General features: G+C 43.7%; 1 protein-coding gene across 2 annotated transcripts; it reads right to left on the bottom strand.

Annotated features, from left to right (window-relative positions):
• Positions 1 to 121: 121 nt before the first annotated feature.
• On the bottom strand, positions 122 to 20,763 carry LOC106583069 (uncharacterized protein C6orf132). 2 transcript variants are annotated; one of them, XM_014166853.2, is made up of 5 exons: positions 20,507 to 20,763; positions 13,374 to 13,462; positions 7,529 to 7,616; positions 1,897 to 3,826; positions 122 to 1,649 (listed from the first exon to the last, which is right to left on the bottom strand). In XM_014166853.2, the coding sequence occupies exons 1-5, from the start codon at positions 20,583 to 20,585 to the stop codon at positions 1,562 to 1,564; spliced, it is 2,274 nt and encodes a 757-aa protein (XP_014022328.2). In that variant the 5' UTR covers positions 20,586 to 20,763; the 3' UTR covers positions 122 to 1,561. The 2 variants fall into 2 exon arrangements, with proteins under 2 accessions (XP_014022328.2, XP_014022329.2); XM_014166854.2 differs by lacking the exon at positions 20,507 to 20,763 and adding an exon at positions 19,808 to 20,102.
• Positions 20,764 to 21,103: the final 340 nt, after the last annotated feature.

Here is a 21,103-nt window from a genome sequence, read left to right as displayed (position 1 = left end):
TACACTCCTGTAAGGAGATATCAACAGCCTTGGATACATAATGGTTTAACTACATGAAAAACTATACATTTATTTTTGTATAAATTAGCAGCTTTAGTAATGACAGACACAATGGCAAAAGTAGCGTGCAGGGGCATGCCTCTGTATTTATTAACTGCTTAGGTCACTTCTGGTGACTTTTAAGAACGTTCTACTCCAAAATGAATAAATTAAATTGACACCATCTGAAATATAATTTTCAGGCAATGTTTTTCCACTCAATTGTCCAGTGTTTGATGGCGTGCCCACTGGACCTGCTTGTGTTTAGCTGATACGAGTGGAACCCGGTGTGGTCGTCTGCTGCTGTAAGGACAGACGAGTTGTGCGTTCTGAGATGCTGTTCTACACACCACTGTTGTACTGTGCCGTTATTTGCCTGTTTGTGTCCTGCCTGTTAGCTTGCACCATTCTTGCCACTCTCCTCCGACCTCTCATCAACGACCTGTTTTTTCGCCCACAGGACTGCCGCTAACTGGATCGGTTTTTGTTTGTAAACCAATAGACAGTCGTGCATGAAAAGCCCAGGAGGCTGGTTGTTTCTGATATAGTAGAGCCGGCGCGCCTGGCACCGACAATCATACCTCGCTCATAGTTACTTAGGTCACTCATTCTGCGCATTCTAATGTTCGGTTATATAACAAACCACAGCCACTTGACTGTCTGTAGGTGCTAACTATTTTCGTGACTGGGGTGGTGTACCAAATAAACTGGCCACTGGGTTCTACAGACCATGGAGACCACATTACTTCTCCTGTCCTTATGTGGTAAATGGCTGACATCTGTTTTGCTTCTATTTAGTCCTCTATTGTATGGAACTTATCTTGCTCACCTGACTGAAGTAGATGATCAAAAGATAAACAGTTTACATAGTTGTTGCACCCTTGTTAAGCATAATATAGTGAACAATATACAACATTTGTGTTAATGTATTGCAGTAGACTAGTTAAATTCCCTTTATGCTCTAAAAATATACAGTATGTACAGGTACTGTGACATAATGGAAACATAAGCAAAAACAATCTGTACACATCCTTATAGTAATTCTTCAAGACATTTATATAAATATCCTTATGATGCATTATTCAGTGTATATTAAGGCTGGCAAATTACAGCTCCTATTTTTAAAAACAGCCTCACAATCGGCTTTGAATCTATTAGCTCAGAACGATACCCGAGGTAAAAATAAGGCAGTGTACTAGCACTGATTAAACCGTAGCAGTAAAAGATACTGTTGAAAGCTGTTCCAACAGTCCACCCACTCTTTAGACTTTGGCACCTAGACAAGAAGCTATTTGACACAGCACCTCTGGAGGGAAGGTTTATGTGCTGTGGTACAGCAAAACCTTTTCTAGCCAAATGCTTAGCACATTTTAGTATTTTCTCCAGGGGCTTGGTGAAAAAATCCTTGGCATACATGTTTATTGGTTATATCCATTTTAGCAGTATTTAAAGATCCCTCTTTCCATTGTCCTTGCTCTTGACGGGGCTGTATGGTAGTGTGTGGTATAATTGACTTGGATCCTCATTTGCTGACAACAGTGATTGGTTGTTTGGTTCCGGGTTGTACCTTGAAGGTCATGCCATAGGCCTGCTTTGACCGTGGCCCATTGCTATAAAGTAGAGGAATAAATGATTAACATTTAAACGCATCAGGTTGATCTTGTTGCATTTAGCATTATTTTTTTAATGCATCTAGCTAACATTCTTTACTATGAGTCAAAACATGCAATTAGGGACACTACTAGACAAACTAAGTCCAACTAGTCACAACACCCTAACCTTAAACCATAATGAAGTAGTTTATTTTTACATTTTGTCAAAAAGCCAAGCAGACAAAGGACAGAGAGCAAGGCCTACCTTGTGAGAACTTTTGATGGCTCTGACAAACCCTGACCTTTCATGGCCATTTTTGTCTCCAGCTCCTTCATGTCCAGGCCTTGTGTTTTGGCTGGCACAGTGGCACTCTTGCTCTTTGCAGTGATAACAGGGTTTTTCGGGGTGACTCTGGGGACAACCGGGAACTTGGTCTCCTCATCAGACAAGGGAGACCCCCAGTCATCAGAGTCTGTTTCCTTCATGGCCGGCATTTTGTTGTCCATTTTGCAGTCCATCTCTAGCATCTTCTTCTGCAGGATGCTCTGGAGTGTGGCCTGGCTGGCTGAGAGGGAGGAGAGGGCCTGGGTGGGAGGCTGCTTGGGTTTGATCTGAACAGGCAGTTTGGGTTTGATCTCCATGATAGGAGGTGGGAATTTGGGAGGGCTTGGGGATTTAGGTTTTGGAGGTGAGGACAGGACTGGAAGGACAGGGCTGAGAGTGGGGGGCAGAACCATCTTCAATGGAGGGTCAGGTGGAGGTGAGCGGGGAGGAGAGTCCACGACATCATGGTCATCGAATTCGGGAGGGGGAGGGAGTAATTGCATGCATAGGTTCTCTTCATCACTGACGAGGCTAGAGGGTGAAGGAATCCTCTGCTCTCCACTTTGCTTCTCCACGGCTAGACTGCTGGAGGATGAGGATCTAGAGGTGGGCCGATTCCTCTGAACTACTGGATTTGCAATTGGCCCCTTCACCACTGACTCAATAATCTGGGGTTTTGCTGGAGTCTGGATTACCACTGTGGCCTCCAGTGGGACCACAGACTGTGGTTTATGTTGTGAAGTTACAGAAGTGAATGAGGTGGCCCTAGGGATGACGGTGAAAGAATTGGGATTGAATTCACTGTGCTGGATGCTGGCTAATGGCTCAGTACTCTTCATGCTGTTTTCAAGGGAAAGACTGGACCTGTCCTTCTCTCGCTCTTTAGCCGCCATGAGAAGAGCCAGCGGGGAAGCGGCAGGACCGTCCCTCATCCCAGTGACATCACTGGCCTTCAGGGTGCGTAGTTTACTGTCCAGCATAGGACTGAACTTGTTGTTCTGACCTGGAGACGCTTCCTGCTTGACCTGGCTAGCCTCTGTGTTTACAGGGGCAGTGACCACCTTCTGAAGCTTGGGTGCTGAAAAAGGCAAAGGCTCCACTTCCTCCCAAGTCTCGGGTGGGGTGGGTTTGCCTGGAAGGGTGGCTTGCAAGTTTTCCTTTAAGCCCTGCAGGTCTTGCTCCAGCTGCATACCCAAGCTATTTCTCTGGGCTGGCTTACCTGGTGGTGCCACAGAGGAGGGGTCTTTCCCATTGACCTGGAGGAGTAGGATCTGCTTGGGCCTATTGTCACGGTCCACCTGCCTGCCTAGAATGCCAGGCTTAGGAACACTGTAGAGCTTAGCTGTGTTCTGGGGCTTGAAGCTGGAGGGTGTCGGGGTCTGTACTGGGGAAGCTTGGGCTGGAACCTGGGAGGGTTCGTCCATGCTGTGGATGGAGGACAGCCTTGTTGGCTTTAGAGGCGGGGTCTTCAGGGCTTTCAGAGCAGCTTGCCTCATGTCTATAGGGGGCTGTGGAGGCGTGAACTTTGGGGGCTCAGTAAAATCAGGGACTGGTGTTGGTGTAGAAATGGAGAAAGATGAACTAGAAGCACTGGAGGAAGTTGACGGGGGCTTCGGGGGGGGCATTAGTGGAGGTTTCAGGGAGGTGAAATCCTCGTAGTCTTTAGACAGAACCACTGATGGTGGTTTTGGAGGGGGCATGGAGGGAGGCTGAATGGAGTCCAAGTCACCCAAGAAATCTGGTGGGGGAGGGATGAACATGGGTGGAGGGGGTGGGGGTGCCATTGTAGGGGGAGGTGGAATAAATATCTCCCCTTCCACCAAATCAGGTACAGATATAGCCGATCCATTGGAAAACCGATCGCCATTTACTATAAAAAGAGAGAACTACCATCAGAGACAAGTGTTTTATTGATTTAACATGTCAAAGGAAATGATTTTACTTTTAGTTCTGTTGGCCTGATTTATGGTGAAACTGATGAAATTACATTTGATCTGTACCCTCCCACTCTGCAAACATGCTTGTGAATGGCTGCTTGGATATTTGTAGTGTTCTTGTGCAAGATCTTAGACAAACATTTACAGTGCTTCCAGAAAGTATTCATACCCCTTCACTTATTCCACATTTATTTGTGTTACAGCCTGAATTCAAAATTGAAGATTTCTCTCACCATAATTAAAGTGAGAACATGTAAAAAAATAAAATAATAAGAAATTAAATAACTTATTTATATACAATACCAGTCAAAAGTTTAGACACGCCTATTCATTCAAGGGTTTTTCTTTATATTTTACAATTTTCTACATTGTAGAATAATAGTGAAGACATCAAAACTATGAAATAACACATGGAATCATGTATTAGCCAAAACAGTGTTAAACAAATCAAAATATATTTTATATTCTTCAAAGTAGCCACCCTTTGCCTTGACAGCTTTGCTCACTCTTGGCATTCTCTCAAACAGCTTCACGAGGAATGCTTTTCCAACAGTCTTGAAGGAGTTCCATATATGCTGAGCACTTGTTGGCTGCTTTTCCTTCACTCTGCGGTCCAACTTATCCGAAATCATCTCAATTGGGTTGAGGTCGGGTGATTGTGGAGGCCTGGTCATCTGATGCAGCACTCAATCACTCTCCTTCTTGGTCAAATAGCCCTTACACAGCCTGGAGGTGTGTTTTGGGTCATTGTCCTGTTGAAAAACAAATGATAGTCCCACTAAGCGCAAACCAGATGCGATGGCGTATCACTGCAGAATGCTGTGGTAGCCATGCTGGTTAAGTGTGCCTTGAATTCTAAAAAATAAATCAGTGTCACCAGCAAAGCACCATCACACCACCTCCTCCTTGCTTCATGGTAGGAATCACACATGCGGAGATCAACCTTTCACCTACTCTGCGTCTCACAAAGACTCATCAGACCAAAGGACAGATTTCCACCGGTCTAATGTCCATTGCTTGTGTTTCTTGGCCCAAGCAAGTCTTCTTCTTATTGGTTTCCTTTAGTAGTGTTTTTTTTTTGCAGCAGCAATTCTACCACAAAGGCCTGATTTCACACAGTCTCCTCTGAAAAGTTGATGTGTCTGTTACTTGAACTCTGAAGCATTTATTTGGGCTGCAATCTGAGGTGCAGTTAACTCTAATGAACGTATGCTCTGCAGCAGCGGTGACTCTGGGTCTTCCTTTCCTGTGGCGGTCCTCAGGAGAGCCAATTTCATCATAGCGCTTGATGGTTTTTGCGACTGTTCTTAATTTTCCGGATTGACTGACCTTCATGTCTTAAAGTAACGATGGGCTGTCGTTTCTCTTTTTTTTTTTAGCTGTTCTTGCCATAATATGGATGTCACTTCTACTCCTGCTCCCCCTCTCCGGCATTCGACGTTGCCGGTTTACTAACCACCGGTCCTGGCAACCATCAATACGCGCACCTGCTCCTCATGAGGCACACCTGGACTCCTCACTCATTAACTTCCCTATATCTGCCACTTACTTAGGTTTATTCCCCAGGCAGTATTGATGTTATTTCATGTCCGTACGCTACTCTTCTATTGTTTCGTTTATTATTAAACTCACCACCTGCACTTGCTTCCCGACTCACAGCGTCTACATTAGTGGTCTTGGTCTTTTACCAATTAGGCTATCTTCTGTATACTACCCCTACCTTGTCACAACACAACTGAATGCATTAAGAAGGAAATAACTTTAAACAAGGCAGACCTGTTAACCTGTCTGGGAAATGTGGGACGTTTGCGTCCCACCCTAGTCAACAGCCAGTGGAATCGCGTCGCGCGAAATACAAATACCTCAAATGCTATAACTTCAATTTCTCAAACATATGACTATTTTACACCATTTTATAAATACACCGCTCCTGAATCGAACCACGTTGTCCGATTTGAAAAAGGCTTTACAGCAAAAGCAAAACATTAGATTATGTTAGAGTACCCTGCCAAAAATAATCACACTGCCATTTTCAAAGCATGCATCACAAATACCCAAAACACAGCTAAATGCAGCACTAACCTTTGACAATCTTCATCAGATGACACTCCTAGGACATCATGTTACACAATACATGCATTTTTTTCGATAAAGTTCATATTTATATATAAAAACAGCATTTTACATCGGCGCGTGACGTTCAGAAAATATTTTCCCTCAAATGCTTCCGGTGGATCAGCGCTACAATTTACAAAATTACTATTCAAAAACATTGGTAAAATATAATATTGTCATTCAAAGAATTATAGATTAACATCTTGTGAATGCAACCGCATTGCCAGATTTAAAAATAACTTTACTAGGAAATCACACTTTGCAATAAACGAGGTGCTATGCTCAGAAAAATAGGCTAGGCGATACAGGTTAGCGCCATCTTGGACTCATCTAAAATCAAATATACTATTGTAAATATTCACTTACCTTTGATTATCTTCATCAGAAGGCACTTCCAGGAATCCCAGGTCCACAACAAATGTAGTTTTGTTCGAAAAAGTTAATAATTTGTGTCCCAATAGCTCCTTCTTGTTAGCGCGTTCCAAGGCTACTCATAATTTACGAAGCGTGCGGGACTTGTCCTCACGAATGTGCAAAAAAAATGTATTTACGTTCGTTCAAACATTGTATAACAAATCTTTAGGGCCTTTTTCAATCAGAACTTCAATAATATTCAAGGCGGACGATTGCATTGTCTTACTAAACGTTTCGGAACGAGAGAGTACCCACGGGCACGCGCGTCATAGTAGTAATTTCCCTCCCTCTATTACAAACTTTCCAGGCCTCTCGTTCGGTCAGTTTTTACCGGAGAAGACTCAAACCACTTTGTAAAGACTGTTGACATCTAGTGGAAGCCTTAGGAAGTGCTAAATGAATCCTAACTCACGGGGTGTTTCATAGGCAAAGGGTTGAAAGTGATTACACAAATCAGGTTTCCACTTCCTGTTAGGATGTCTCAGGGTTTTGACTGCCATATGAGTTCTGTTATACTCACAGACACCATTCAAACAGTTTTAGAAACTTCAGAGTGTTTTCTATCCAAATCTACTAATTATATGCATATTCTTGTTTCTGGGTAAGAGTAGTAACCAGTTTAAATCGGGTACGTTTTTTTTATCCGGCCGTGAAAATACTGCCCCCATCCCCAACAAGTTAATTGAAATGTATTCCAGGTGACTACCTCATGAAGTTGGTTGAGAGAATGCCAAGAGTGTGATAAGCTGTCATCAAGGCAAAGGGTGGCTACTTTGAAGAATCTCAAATAACATTTTGATTTAACACTTTTTTTTGGTTACTACATGATTCCATATGTGTTATTTCATAGTTTTGATGTCTTCACTATTATTCTACAATTCAGAAAATAGTTAAAAAAAATATATATATATATGATTAGGTGTGTCCAAACTTGACTGGTACTGTATATTTAAGCCCTTTATGAAAAGAGTTGCTTTGGGTTTGTGCTGAACTTTGATCAATCAATCAACTGAATCTGTCTAAAACCAGCACTACGGCTTAACTTCATAGAAATGTAAATGATTTAGCTGCACAGCTTAACTGTAAAACAGACTTGAGACCCTCACCTGCCCTGTTGATCTTTGGACTGTTGAAAAGGGGGGCGACAGGAACTTTGGGTGTTGGGACAGCAAACCCTTGCACAACATCAGAGGACTGTGGGAAACAAGGACAAAAGCCATCAGACAGTTGACATTTCACCCTGGTGTCAGCTTAGAGATTCACTGTTGAGATTGTAAGAGGAACTGAGTGTGAGAGGGAAGGGAAAGGATTGTTTTCTAGACTGCACTATGGCTTGCAGTGATCCAACCTGTTATCCAATTGACTACAAACGACTACTCCAATTTGAGCAGCAGCAGCTGAAAAATGAGCTCCTACAAATATTGAAATTTACATGGTTTTTAGAGTGAAGTACATCGGAAAAAAGCAAAAGAAAACTGCAAGACTGAATAGGAGAAAAAACAAGCAACAAACAAAGAAGATAGGCTTTTGAAAAATAACAATTTTTCATAAAATTGTAGTTATCTTAGCTAGCTGAATTGTTTACCAGTTGCTAAGCAGTTGCTAGGGACTCTTTTGGAAGAAGCTAGCTAGCTAACGAAGAACAACAAAGAATATCTAGTTAACAGAAGAAAAGAAAGAGAAAATCAGGACAGAAGAAAAAGGATATCAAAGTGAAACAGTTCTCTAAAGACACAGGAGACAATAATACAAGAAACAACACTTCTGTAGCTTGTCAACTATGTGTCTGTCTATCCCTGTTCTCTCCTCTCTGCACAGGCCATACAAACGCTTCACACCGCGTGGCCGCTGCCACTCCAACCTGGTGGTCCCAGCGCGCACGACCCACGTGGAGTTCCAGGTCTCCGGCAGCCTCTGGAACTGCCGGTCTGCAGCCAACAAGGCTGAGTTCATCTCAGCCTATGCTACCCTCCAGTCCCTAGACTTCCTGGCGCTGACGGAAACATGGATTACCACAGATAACACTGCTACTCCTACTGCTCTCTCTTCGTCTGCCCACGTGTTCTCGCATACCCCTAGAGCATCGAGCCAGCGGGGTGGTGGCACTGGAATCCTCATCTCTCCCAAGTGGACATTCTCTCTTTCTCCCCTGACCCATCTGTCTATCTCCTCATTTGAATTCCATGCTGTCACAGTTACCAGCCCTTTCAAGCTTAACATCCTTATCATTTATCGCCCTCCAGGTTCCCTTGGAGAGTTCATCAATGAGCTTGACGCCTTGATAAGTTCCTTTCCTGAGGATGGCTCACCTCTCACAGTTCTGGGTGACTTTAACCTCCCCACGTCTACCTTTGACTCATTCCTCTCTGCCTCCTTCTTTCCACTCCTCTCCTCTTTTGACCTCACCCTCTCACCTTCCCCCCCTACTCACAAGGCAGGCAATACGCTTGACCTCATCTTTACTAGATGCTGTTCTTCCACTAATCTCATTGCAACTCCCCTCCAAATCTCCGACCACTACCTTGTATCCTTTTCCCTCTTGCTCTCATCCAACACTTCTCACTCTGCCCCTACTCGGATGGTATTGCGCCGTCCCAACCTTCGCTCTCTCTCTCCCGCTACTCTCTCCTCTTCCATCCTATCATCTCTTCCCTCTGCTCAAACCTTCTCCAACCTATCTCCTGATTCTGCCTCCTCAACCCTCCTCTCCTCCCTTTCTGCATCCTTTGATTTTCTCTGTCCCCTATCCTCCAGGCCGGCTCGGTCCTCCCCTCCTGCTCCGTGGCTCGACGACTCACTACGAGCTCACAGAACAGGGCTCCGGGCAACCGAGCGGAAATGGAGGAAAACTCGCCTCCCCTGCGGACCTGGCATCCTTTCACTCACTCCTCTCTACATTCTCCTCTTCTGTCTCTGCTGCTAAAGCCACTTTCTACCACTCTAAATTCCAAGCATCTGCCTCTAACCCTAGGAAGCTCTTTGCTACCTTCTCCTCCCTCCTGAATCCTCCTCCCCCTCCCCCCTCCTCCCTCTCTGCGGATGACTTCGTCAACCATTTTGAAAAGAAGGTTGACGATATCCGATCCTCGTTTGCTAAGTCAAACGACACCGCTGGTCCTGCTCACACTGCCCTACCCTGTGCTTTGACCTCTTTCTCCCCTCTCTCTCCAGATGAAATCTCGCGTCTTGTGACGGCCGGCCGCCCAACAACCTGCCCACTTGACCCTATCCCCTCCTCTCTTCTCCAGACCATTTCCGGAGACCTTCTCCCCTTCCTCACCTCGCTCATCAACTCATCCTTGACCGCTGGCTACGTCCCTTCCGTCTTCAAGAGAGCGAGAGTTGCACCCCTTCTGAAAAAAACCTACACTCGATCCCTCCGATGTCAACAACTACAGACCAGTATCCCTTCTTTCTTTTCTCTCCAAAACTCTTGAACGTGCCGTCCTTGGCCAGCTCTCCTGCTATCTCTCTCAGAATGACCTTCTTGATCCTAATCAGTCAGGTTTCAAGACTGGGCATTCAACTGAGACTGCTCTTCTCTGTGTCACGGAGGCTCTCCGCACTGCTAAAGCTAACTCTCTCTCCTCTGCTCTCATACTTCTAGACCTATCTGCTGCCTTTGATACTGTGAACCATCAGATCCTCCTCTCCACCCTCTCCGAGTTGGGCATCTCCGGCGCGGCCCACGCTTGGATTGCGTCCTACCTGACAGGTCGCTCCTACCAGGTGGCGTGGCGAGAATCTGTCTCCACACCATGCGCTCTCACCACTGGTGTCCCCCAGGGCTCTGTTCTAGGCCCTCTCCTATTCTCGCTATACACCAAGTCACTTGGCTCTGTCATATCCTCACATGGTCTCTCCTATCATTGCTATGCAGACGACACACAATTAATCTTCTCCTTTCCCCCTTCTGATAACCAGGCGGCGAATCGCATCTCTGCATGTCTGTCAGACATATCAGTGTGGATGACGGATCACCAGCTCAAGCTGAACCTCGGCAAGACGGAGCTGCTCTTCCTCCCGGGGAAGGACTGCCCGTTCCATGATCTCGCCATCACGGTTGACAACTCCCTTGTGTCCTCCTCCCAGAGTGCTAAGAACCTTGGCGTGATCCTGGACAACACCCTGTCGTTCTCCACTAACATCAAGGCGGTGACCCGATCCTGTAGGTTCATGCTCCACAACATTCGCAGAGTACGACCCTGCCTCACACAGAAAGCGGCGCAGGTCCTAATCCAGGCACTTGTCATCTCCCGTCTGGATTACTGCAACTCGCTGTTGGCTGGGCTCCCTGCCTGTGCCATTAAACCCCTACAACTCATCCAGAACGCCGCAGCCCGTCTGGTGTTCAACCTTCCCAAGTTCTCTCATGTCACCCCGCTCCTCCGCTCTCTCCACTGGCTTCCAGTTGAAGCTCGCATCCGCTACAAGACCATGGTGATTGCCTACGGAGCTGTGAAGGGAACGGCACCTCCGTACCTTCAGGCTCTGATCAGGCCCTACACCCAAACAAGGGCACTGCGTTCATCCACCACTGGCCTGCTGGCCCCCCTACCTCTGAGGAAGCACAGTTCCCGCTCAGCCCAGTCAAAACTGTTCGCTGCTCTGGCACCCCAATGGTGGAACAAGCTCCCTCACGACGCCAGGACAGCGGAGTCAATCACCACCTTCCGGAGACACCTGAAACCCCACCTCTTTAAGGAATACCTAGGATAGGATAAAGTAATCCTTCTAACCCCCCCCCCTTAAAATATTTAGATGCACTATTGTAAAGTGGTTGTTCCACTGGATATCATAAGGTGAATGCACCATTTTGTAAGTCGCTCTGGATAAGAGCGTCTGCTAAATGACTTAAATGTAATGTAAATGTACTTGCGTCTACCTTAGAACAGGTTATCATGTTTGTTGCGTGATGACACCACTGATGCAAAAACTATTGATTTACTAAACCTTGCACTCAGAAAACAAACAAGTACATCAGTGTACAAGTAGTGTCAATTACCAAAGCCAGAGGAAGGCCAGGCACATTAAATCAGGAAGGGCTTTTCATCCAAAATTCCTTTTAGTCAAGGCTTCCCAACAGTTGAAGTCATTTTCTATAACAGCAAAGCCTCCCGGTGCAGATTGAGGCGACATGACCTCTGACACTGAGTACCCCACTTGAAATGATTCAGCAATATATTTTCCATTGGTATACTGTATCTAACCCCTTGCTAGACACTAGCTGAAGCTTACAAGCACCATTTTGGGCCCTTTTCAGAACATTACTGCCTTTTATAGCCACTCTGTCATGCCTCGCCCACACTACGCCCTGTCTGTGGATAAGGCACAGGCAACACTCCCATCTCTTCACGTAAGAAAACATTAAGTGGGTGTGACTGCCTCTGAGAAAAAGGGATGTGCCATCATGTTGCTGCCTGCCTGTGTGACTGACCGTTCGCATCACAGCCCAAACACCACTATAAATAAACAGACTGTGTTGACACAACACATGCCCTGCACACAGAACAGAGATGTGCCCTTCCAAAGCTGTTAGACTGTGGTCAGAATCACCCTACATCAGGGACTGGAAGTCACTCTTACAGACCAAAAAAAAACACATTGACCAGTGTAACTACGGGCCTGAGGGCCTATAATCTACCAAAACAATCCGAAGTTAGGTCCACCCCTGTAACTGTAATCAACTTACTGTCCTTGGCCTGATGGTCAGGCCACCGCCACTTGCTTTGTTTAGAACTTGGTACACAATGCTCCAAAGTTCAGGCAGCAGACACATAAATAACTTTCATGCAGCTGTGTAAATATTAAGTTATTAGTGGAAAAGGTTCAGGTGTGGTCCTTTCTCAAGAACCTTGGTTACACTATCTTTAAAACACCTAACGTGAACGGAACACCTCCCTTATGTCATGCCTTAAATATGTCATCATGGCAGACTATTCATAGAGGCAGGCAGCTCAGTGCAAAGGCATAAACGTTTCACAAGGGGCAAAGGGTGCGGCATTAAATGCAGTTTCTGAACCGGCTTAATTCCTTATGTTTATTTTCCATGACTCACAGGTGAAAAGAGCAATCAGTCAGAGCAGTCAGTCAGAGCAGTCCAACCCCTGTGCTGCTGGGTGTGGCACATCTAACACATAACAGAGGAGCTATCATATAGGACACTCCCCTTTCTGAGGTAGGCTTTCATACCTACAACAAAATAACAACGTAGTACCACTTGTTTCAAAAAATCAGATACGGCTGTGCTTTTCTGGATCACCTACAGGGACAGCATGTTGAATCGAACACAAATGAGCTAGGTGCCATAATTGTGGCAGACTGTACAAGACCCAAGATTGTGTGAACCAAGGTGACATTCTTATAGTTACTGTTCTGTATGAGAATGTCTAAGTCAATGGGGTGAGAATTTCTGAGGACAGAAATGACTTGAGAGGACTGGGTCAACACGCAAACAAATTGACCCGTGTCATATGGATAGCCTAACTGCAAGTAAACTTGGGTTACTCCCTCTTTATATATGTGAGAAGCCTGCGCAGGTGAAACCTGACGGTTAGAAAAGTATGCTTTCAGAGTGACCAGGTGTGAGTGGTGGATAGGTCTAACTCTGAGGTGGTCACACAGTGATCAATGATTACAGGAATGCCCTTCATGAGGCAATGCAGTTTCTCTTTCAGGTACTACAAAGGCCTTGTTGAGAAAGAATTCACAATTCTGCAGACTTATGCAAATGTGGGAAAGTTATGTGGAGCCTAATGCATTGACAAGAACTAAAGACAAGGCCTATAACAAATTCCATGTGATTTTTCATGTGAAGTGTTAGAGAACACCACCTAGAAGCTGGACAGCAGTCTCATTAAAAGCTGCAACCGTCTCCAGTGTTGAAATGTAGATTTGAAGTATATATTAGATTAAAATAGATGTTTTCCCACATCATGCAGAGGAACTTACCATGTAGTGCTTGACTATGGGTCTGGACCTCACTTTGGCAGTGCCTGATTCAGGAATGGCTGATGAATCCAACATGAGCTCAACATTGTCTAAAAGAAAGAAAAGAGCAGCACAACGCACTGCTTAAGTCTACAATACAGATCAAAACCAACAAGTCTTCCATTCAACCGATCAGCGCAGCTCTGTAAGGAGATGCAGTCTAGTGACTGTCCAAAATTGAGTAATTATTGATGTACATAATAAGTTATGGCATTTTGTCTGCAGTTCTCATAAGTCTTGACAAACTATTATGTAATGCTATGCAGTGTACTCTGTCGGGGGGATTTCTCTTGTTGCCAGCAAAATAGTAATTGGGTAAAGCTAACAACTATTCAAAGCAGTTGAAGGATTAATCTAACCAACATAAAAAGTAATGTCACCCTATTGCTCAAACACTTAAGCCTAAATGTAATGGGGTGCCATAGGGTAGAAAATAGAGTTCTTCACACATCATCAATGAAACCCTAATTACCAATGGAATTTTAGGAGGGTCAGACAAGTGTGGTGCAACGTTCATAATTCTGGGGGTCAACTTTCTGTTGGCCTCCCTGTCATGAGTTTGCAGTTCATCAATACTGACCTCAGGTTATTCCTGGGCAGAGAAGGGGGAGAGGGACAATGTCATAGCAATGGCACTCAGCACAGCCACAGGCATTAATCCATGCTGAACACAATTATCACAGCCCTGCATCATGCATTTGGGACTGTGGCATATAGAATGGATATTTATAAAAGATTGTGTGACACACTGATCTGGACTTTATGCCACTCACCACCTGATTGTTTTCCGAGTAAAAGACTTTACCAGAGATGGCTATCTATGTTTGCAACAGGCTTTGACGTTACTATATAAAGGACTACACAAAACAGCCATTCCAATGTCAGGCATGTCCCTGCCAAGTAACTAACTGATGAGAGAAATGTCATTGAGAGACAGCAGTTAGTGAGATATGGGTCATGCTCTGCATTCACGTCAAGCACCAGAGACCTCAAAGAATCTCAGAGAGAGATTAACATGCATTACATTACCTGATATAACTATGAGCAAAACTTTGTTAACCGAGTATGGAAACAACAGGCAGTGTTTAGGGTATTTTGGCATCTACAGATACATTTCCCAATGGGGCATGACAGGCATTTCCCTATTGAGTTCCTGCATAATTGAAATGTGCAAATATCCCCATCCTGTGGCATGTTTGCACACAACCACCTGACGATGAGACAGCCTATAGGGAGGATGTCAGTGACAACAACCTCTCCCTCAATGTCAGCAAGACAAAGGAGCTGATCGTGAACTACATGAAACGGAAATCCGAGCACGCCCCCCCATCGAATGCTTCAAGTTCCTCTGTGTCCACAACACTAAGGAATGGTCATGGTCCACACACACCACAGTCATGAAGAAGGCACAGCAATGCCTCTTCCCCCTCAGGAAGCTTAAAAGATTCAGCATTGTGCACTCAGATCCTCAAAAATGTCTACAGCTGCACCATTGAGAGCATCTTGACTGGCTGCATCACTGCTTGGTATGGCCACTGCTTGGCAGCCAATCGCAAGGCGCTTCAGAGGGTAGTGCGTATGGTCCAGTACATCACTGGGGCCGAGCTCCCTGCCATACAAATCAAATCACATTTGATTGGTCGCGTACACGTTTTGCAGATGTTCTCAGGTGCAGCGAAATGCTTATGTTTCTTGCTCCAACAGTGCAGTAATACCGAACAATAAAAAACAATACACACAAATCCCAAAAACTAAGAAATATCAGAACCAGCAATGTTTGAGTCCGTAATATAAATATACTCATTCAGAGCAACACATCTCAGCAAAGGCTGTTGATTGTAGCCTGTGGAATTTTGAATGGAACGATGATGGGCCTCAGGATCTCGTCACGGTATCTCTGCCATCGATATAAGGCAATTGTGTTCATTGTCCGTAGCTTATGCCTGCCCATACCATAACCCCACCGCCACCATGGTGCAGTCTGTAAACAACGTTGACATCAGAAAACCGCTCGTCCACATGACGACATACACATGATCTGTGGTTCTGTGGCCGGTTGGACGTACTGCCAAATTCTCGAAAACGATGTTGGAGGCGGCATATGGTAGAGAAATTAACATCCAATTCTCTAGCAACAGCTCTGGTGGCCATTCCTACAGTCAGCGTGCCAATTGTACGCTCCCTCAAAACTTGAGACATCTGTGGCATTGTCTTTTACTGTCCCCAGCACAAGGTACACCTGTGAAATGATCGTGCTGTTTAATGAGCTTCTTGATATGCCACACCTGTCAGGTTGATGGATTATCATGACAAAGGAGAAATGTTCACTAACAGGGACGTAAACAAATTTGTGCACAAAATTTGAGAGAAATACGATTTTTGTGCGAATGGAAAATTTCGGGGATATTTTATTTCAGCTCATGCAACAACACTTTACATGTTACGTTTATATTTTTGTTCAGTATAATATATATATGTGTGTATGTATGTATGTATATATATATACAGTGGGGCGAAAAATGTATAACATTTTTGACATGCGTTTTTCTGGATATTTTTGTTGTTATTCTGTCTCTCACTGTTCAAATAAACCTACCATTAAAATTATAGACTGATCCTTTCTTTGTCAGTGGGCAAATGTACAAAATCAGCAGGGGATCAAATACTTTTTCCCCCCACTGTGTGTATATATATATATATATATATATACATACATGCATACATACACACACACGTTTATTTGTACTATTTTGCACATTGTAGAATAACAGTGAAGACATCAAAACTATGAAATAACACATATGGAATCATGAAGTAACCAAAAAAGTATTAAACTAATCAAAATATATTTTAGGTTCTTCAAAGTAGCCACCCTTTGCCATGATGACAGCTTTGCACACTCTTGGCATTCTCTCAACCAGCAAATTTGTCTAGTGGTTGAAAAACGAGTTTTAATGACTCCAACATAAGTGTATGTAAACTTCCGACTTCAACTGTATATATGATGGTGTGTATGGACAGTATATGAATAGAAAAGGTGTTTACAGCAATAGTTATATAGGATGAGCCTTGACTAGAATACAGTGCAGTGGCTTGCGAAAGTATTGACCCCCTTGGCATTTTTCCTATTTTGTTGCCTTACAACCTGGAATTAAAATAGATTTTTGGGGGGTTTGTATCATTTGATTTGCCTACCACTTTGAAGATGCAAAATATGTTTTATTGTGAAACAAACAACAAATAAGACAAAAAAATGAAAACTTGAGCGTGCATTACTATTCACCCCCCCAAAGTCAATACTTTGTAGAGCCACCTTTTGCAGCATTTGCAGCTGCAAGTCTCTTGGGGTATGTCTCTATAAGCTTGGCACATCTAGCCACTGGGATTGTTGCCCATTCTTCAAGGCAAAACTGCTCCATCTCCTTCAAGTTGGATGGGTTCCGCTGATTTACAGCTATCTTTAAGTCATACCACAGATTCTCAATTGGATTGAGGTCTGGGCTTGGATTAGGCCATTCCAAGACATTGAAATGTTTCCCCTTAAACCACTCAAGTGTTGCTTTAGCAGGATGCTTAGGGTCATTGTCCTGCTGGAAAGTGAACCTCTGTCCCAGTCTCAAATCTTTTGAAGACTGAAACATTTCCCTGTATTTAGCGCCATCCATCATTCCTTCAATTCTGACCAGTTTCCCAGTCCCTGCCGATGAAAAACATCCCCACAGCACGATGCTGCCACCACCATGCTTCACTGTGTGGATGGTGTTCTCGGGGTGATGAGAGTTGTTGGGTTTGCGCCATACATAGCGTTTTCCTTGATGGCCAAAAAGCTAGATTTTAGTCTCATTTAACCAGAGTACATTCTTCCATATGTTTGGGGAGTCTCCCACATGCCTTTTAGCGAACACCAAATGTTTTTTCTGGCCACTCCTCCGTAAAACCCAGCTCTGTGGAGTGTGCGGCTTAAAGTGGTCCTATGGACAGATACTCCAATCTTCGCTGTGGAGCTTTGCAGCTCCTTCAGGGTTATCTTTGGTCTCTTTGTTGCCTCTCTGATTAATGCCCTCCTTGCCTGGTCCGTGAGTTTTGGTGGGTGGCCCGCTCTTGGCAGGTTTGTTGTGGTGCCATATTCTTTCCATTTTTTAATAATGGATTTAATGGAGCTCCGTGGGATGTTCAAAGTTTCTGGTATTTTTTTATAACCCAACCCTGATCTGTACTTCTCCACAACGTTGTCCCTAACCTGTTTGGAGAGCTCCTTGGTCTTCATGGTGCCCCTTGCTTAGTGGTGTTGCAGACTCTAGGGCCTTTCAGAACAGGTGTATATATACACCGAGATCATGTGACAGATCATGTGTCACTTAGATTGCACACAGGTAGACTTTATTTAACTAATTATGTGACTTCTGAAGGTAATTGGTTCACCAGATCTTATTTAAGGGCTTCGTAGAAAAGGGGGTGTATACATATGCACGCACCACTTTTCCGACTTTATTTTTTAGAATTTCTTGAAACAAGGTATTTTTTTCATTTCACTTCACCAATTTGGACTATTTTGTGTATGTCCATTACATGAAATCCAAATAAAAAATCAATTTAAATTACAGGTTGTAATGCAACAAAATAGGAAAAATGCCAAGGGGGGTGAATACTTTTGCACAAAAAAAAGTATTGATTTGTCAATGAGCTGTGCCGTTTTGTCAGAGTCAGACCAATGGGTTGTGGAAGAAGTTGCGTATGTGCATATGAAGTGCGTAAAACAGTATGTAAACATGATTAAACTGACCAGTGTTCAATAACTATGTACATAGGGCAGCAGTCTCTAGGTGCAGGGGTAGAGTACCGGATGGTAGCCGGCTAGTAACAGTGACTAAGTTCAGGGCAGGGTACTGGGCGGAGACTGGCTAGTAGTGACTTTAACAGTCTGATGGCCTGGAGATAAAAGCTGTTTATCAGTTTCTCTGTCCTAGCTTTATTGCACCTGTATTGTCTCCGCCTTTTAGATGGTAGCGGGGTGAACAGGCCGTGGATCCAGGACCTCTATACCAGGTGGTGTCAGAGGAAGGCCCTAAAAATTGTCAGACTCAGCTACCCTAGTCATAGACTGTTCTCTCTGCTACCGCACGACAAGTGGTACCGATGCACCAAGTCTGGAACCAACAGGAACCTGAACAGCCCCAAGCCATAAGACTGATAAATAGTTAGTCAGGTTAACTATTTAACTGTTTGCATTAATCTTTTTTTGCACTAACTCTTTTGACTCATCACATACGCTGCTGCTACTGTTTGTTATCTGTCCTGTTGCCTAGTCACTTTATACCTACCTATATGTACATATCTACCACAATTACCTCATACCCCTGCACATCGACTCAGTACTGGTACCCAGTGTATATAGCCAAGTTATCATTACTCATTGTGTATTTATTCCTCATGTTATTTTTCTATTATTTCTAAATGTTTCACTCTGCATTGTTGGAAAGGGCAGTAATTAAGCATTTCACTGTTAGTCCACACCTGTTGTTTAGGAAGCGTGACAAATAATAATTTTATTTGACCTTTCCATTGTTATAGAGGCCTCATCAAATAGAATACCCAGAAATCAGGGCAATGCAAAATATGTCAATTTGTCACGTTTTTAGTTCTGAGAACCTTTGAACAGTTTTCAGAACTCTAGGGGGTTTATTCATATTCATTTTGAATTAGTCCCCACTTCCCAAGACCTGGACTAAAAAACCCTTTAGGTCTAATAATTATGCCATCGTGTTCTCCTTTGACTATAATGATTCTATATTTAAAAAAATGTATAACATTTTTTAGGGCGCAGTCTGTTATAAGATCTCAATAACATACCTAGGTCTACTGGTAATAATAGGTAGGCCTACATAATGTTGTAATAAAAAAATGCAGGTTTTCACTCTCAAAACCACACTTTTTTGTTGAAAACCGACACAGTTTTCATTCAAACAGCACATGATGACCAGTGGCAGTTCTAGACCATTTCAACTGGGGGGGCCATTCTGGGGCCAGTTACATTAGACGTTATTGTTGTCATATCGTTTTCTTCACTGCATTGCAGGCATTAGCAGGCAAAACACCATGTTCATTATCATTAGTGTTCCGCTTTGCCACTGTCTAATAAAGGATGTAAAAAAAGAACGATAGCAAAAATTAGTTATGTAAAAATTATTTCATACTCCACATTTACGGGGGCCACAAGGGGGTCCACAATTGTTGTCACAGGGGCACTGCCCCTGATGATGACTGAATTGAGCATTGCAAAGATTGAACCAAGATTTCGGGGCCAAACTTTCGGTTCGCATACCCATTGTTGCTTTTTAGTTAGAATTTGCTAGTAGATATCATACATTAAATCGTCTTTCCTCAACACTACCTACCTGCTACTGATGTCGTTCTTCTGTGAGCTGCTCTCATGCGACAACAAGTGGAGAGCTGCGCGCTCTTGCTGCCTGACGGGCGATATTCCGCTAAATTAGGCTGTGTACGGTTTTACTTGAATGGAACTCACGTGCTTTGCATTTGTGTAGGCTGCTTTGAACATGATTTCTCTATTGTACTACATAAGTGATACGGTGTATACCTCCACTACACTACTTTTATTACGCATCAGCGGGCAGTATACGCAATTCCCAAGTGAAAAAAATAAAATCTGTATTATTGTTTTGATTGACATGTTCTAAAATAATCGCAACGGAAAAAAAATATTTTATTCAATGCTGCAGCTATCCAATACTTGGTTAAAACAGACACCTTGCATTCTACCTGCACCGTCATGAACGTAGAGTCTAGTGACTGTCTCAGGTAAATGTAGGTTTACCACTGTTAGGAGACCTAATGACCCCCCCTGATTACTTTCGATGATTACTAGCATTGTGTAAGACATTGTGTATTCATTTGACTCAACCAGCATTTTTCTTATTCTAGAATGTGAACATTTAGGCCACATTTGCCATTGATCTGTCACTGTAACAAGTGTAAAGTTCGGGACAGTAGTGAGAGAATGCTGATCGGCATGATAGATTAAACATTCGATCATTATTATTAGATCATTGTTAAATATGACAGTAAACACTTACCCATCTCCTTGATTTTAATATTGGTGTCGAAGAGAGACTGGTTCTTTCGACCCAAAAAATGCAACGGTCCCTTTTTCATTTTTTTGGTCCTATTGGTAGGTCTATTGTACAGATGAATCGTTAACACGTGATATTATGCAGGAGCTTCCATAGCCAGTCGTCAAAAACGTATTAATTCATTAATTAGTCTTAACGACAGGTGTATTACTGAATCCTCACTGATTCGGTGAAAACTTCGAGGTAGAGAGAAAATGGCCACCGCCCCTGTCTCCTCCCCTTTCCCTGTGCCTCCCTCTTTTCTAAGCCAACAGGGGAAGCAGAGATAGAACAAGCATACATCATTACCAACCGTGCACCTGCCTACAATGTATCACAGCAACATTCCAACTGTCCTCTCACTTTCGCTGTTATGTTTGATTGTGGGTGGTGATGTGCTTGTTAGACTTGGCAAAATAATGATTATTACTGTTGACTTAGAAGAGTAGCCTATAAATCGGTTGCCCTCTTCAAGCCAATGGTTTGTCATGATGAGCTGGCACAGGTGTAGAATCTTAAAGGCCCAGTGCAGCCAACATTCTGTTTTTCTATGTTTTGTAT

The sequence above is a fragment of the Salmo salar genome, chromosome ssa22, assembly GCF_905237065.1.
Source record: "Salmo salar chromosome ssa22, Ssal_v3.1, whole genome shotgun sequence".
Classification (NCBI taxonomy): domain Eukaryota; kingdom Metazoa; phylum Chordata; class Actinopteri; order Salmoniformes; family Salmonidae; genus Salmo; species Salmo salar.
The sequence above is the reverse complement of the archived record's forward strand: the minus strand, read 5'-3'. Positions and strand labels throughout refer to the sequence as shown.

What these genes read in the sequence shown, in the direction of transcription:
- LOC106583069 (XM_014166853.2), bottom strand. Translation starts at nt 20,585, where the DNA reads ATGAAAAAGGGACCGTTGCATTTTTTGGGTCGAAAGAACCAGTCTCTC. An exon ending in CCATAGTCAAGCACTACATG is followed by an intron (nt 7,617 to 13,373) that starts GTAAGTTCCTCT and finishes TGTTTCCCACAG; the next exon opens with TCCTCTGATGTTGTGCAAGG. An exon ending in CCATCAAAAGTTCTCACAAG is followed by an intron (nt 1,650 to 1,896) that starts GTAGGCCTTGCT and finishes TCTACTTTATAG; the next exon opens with CAATGGGCCACGGTCAAAGC.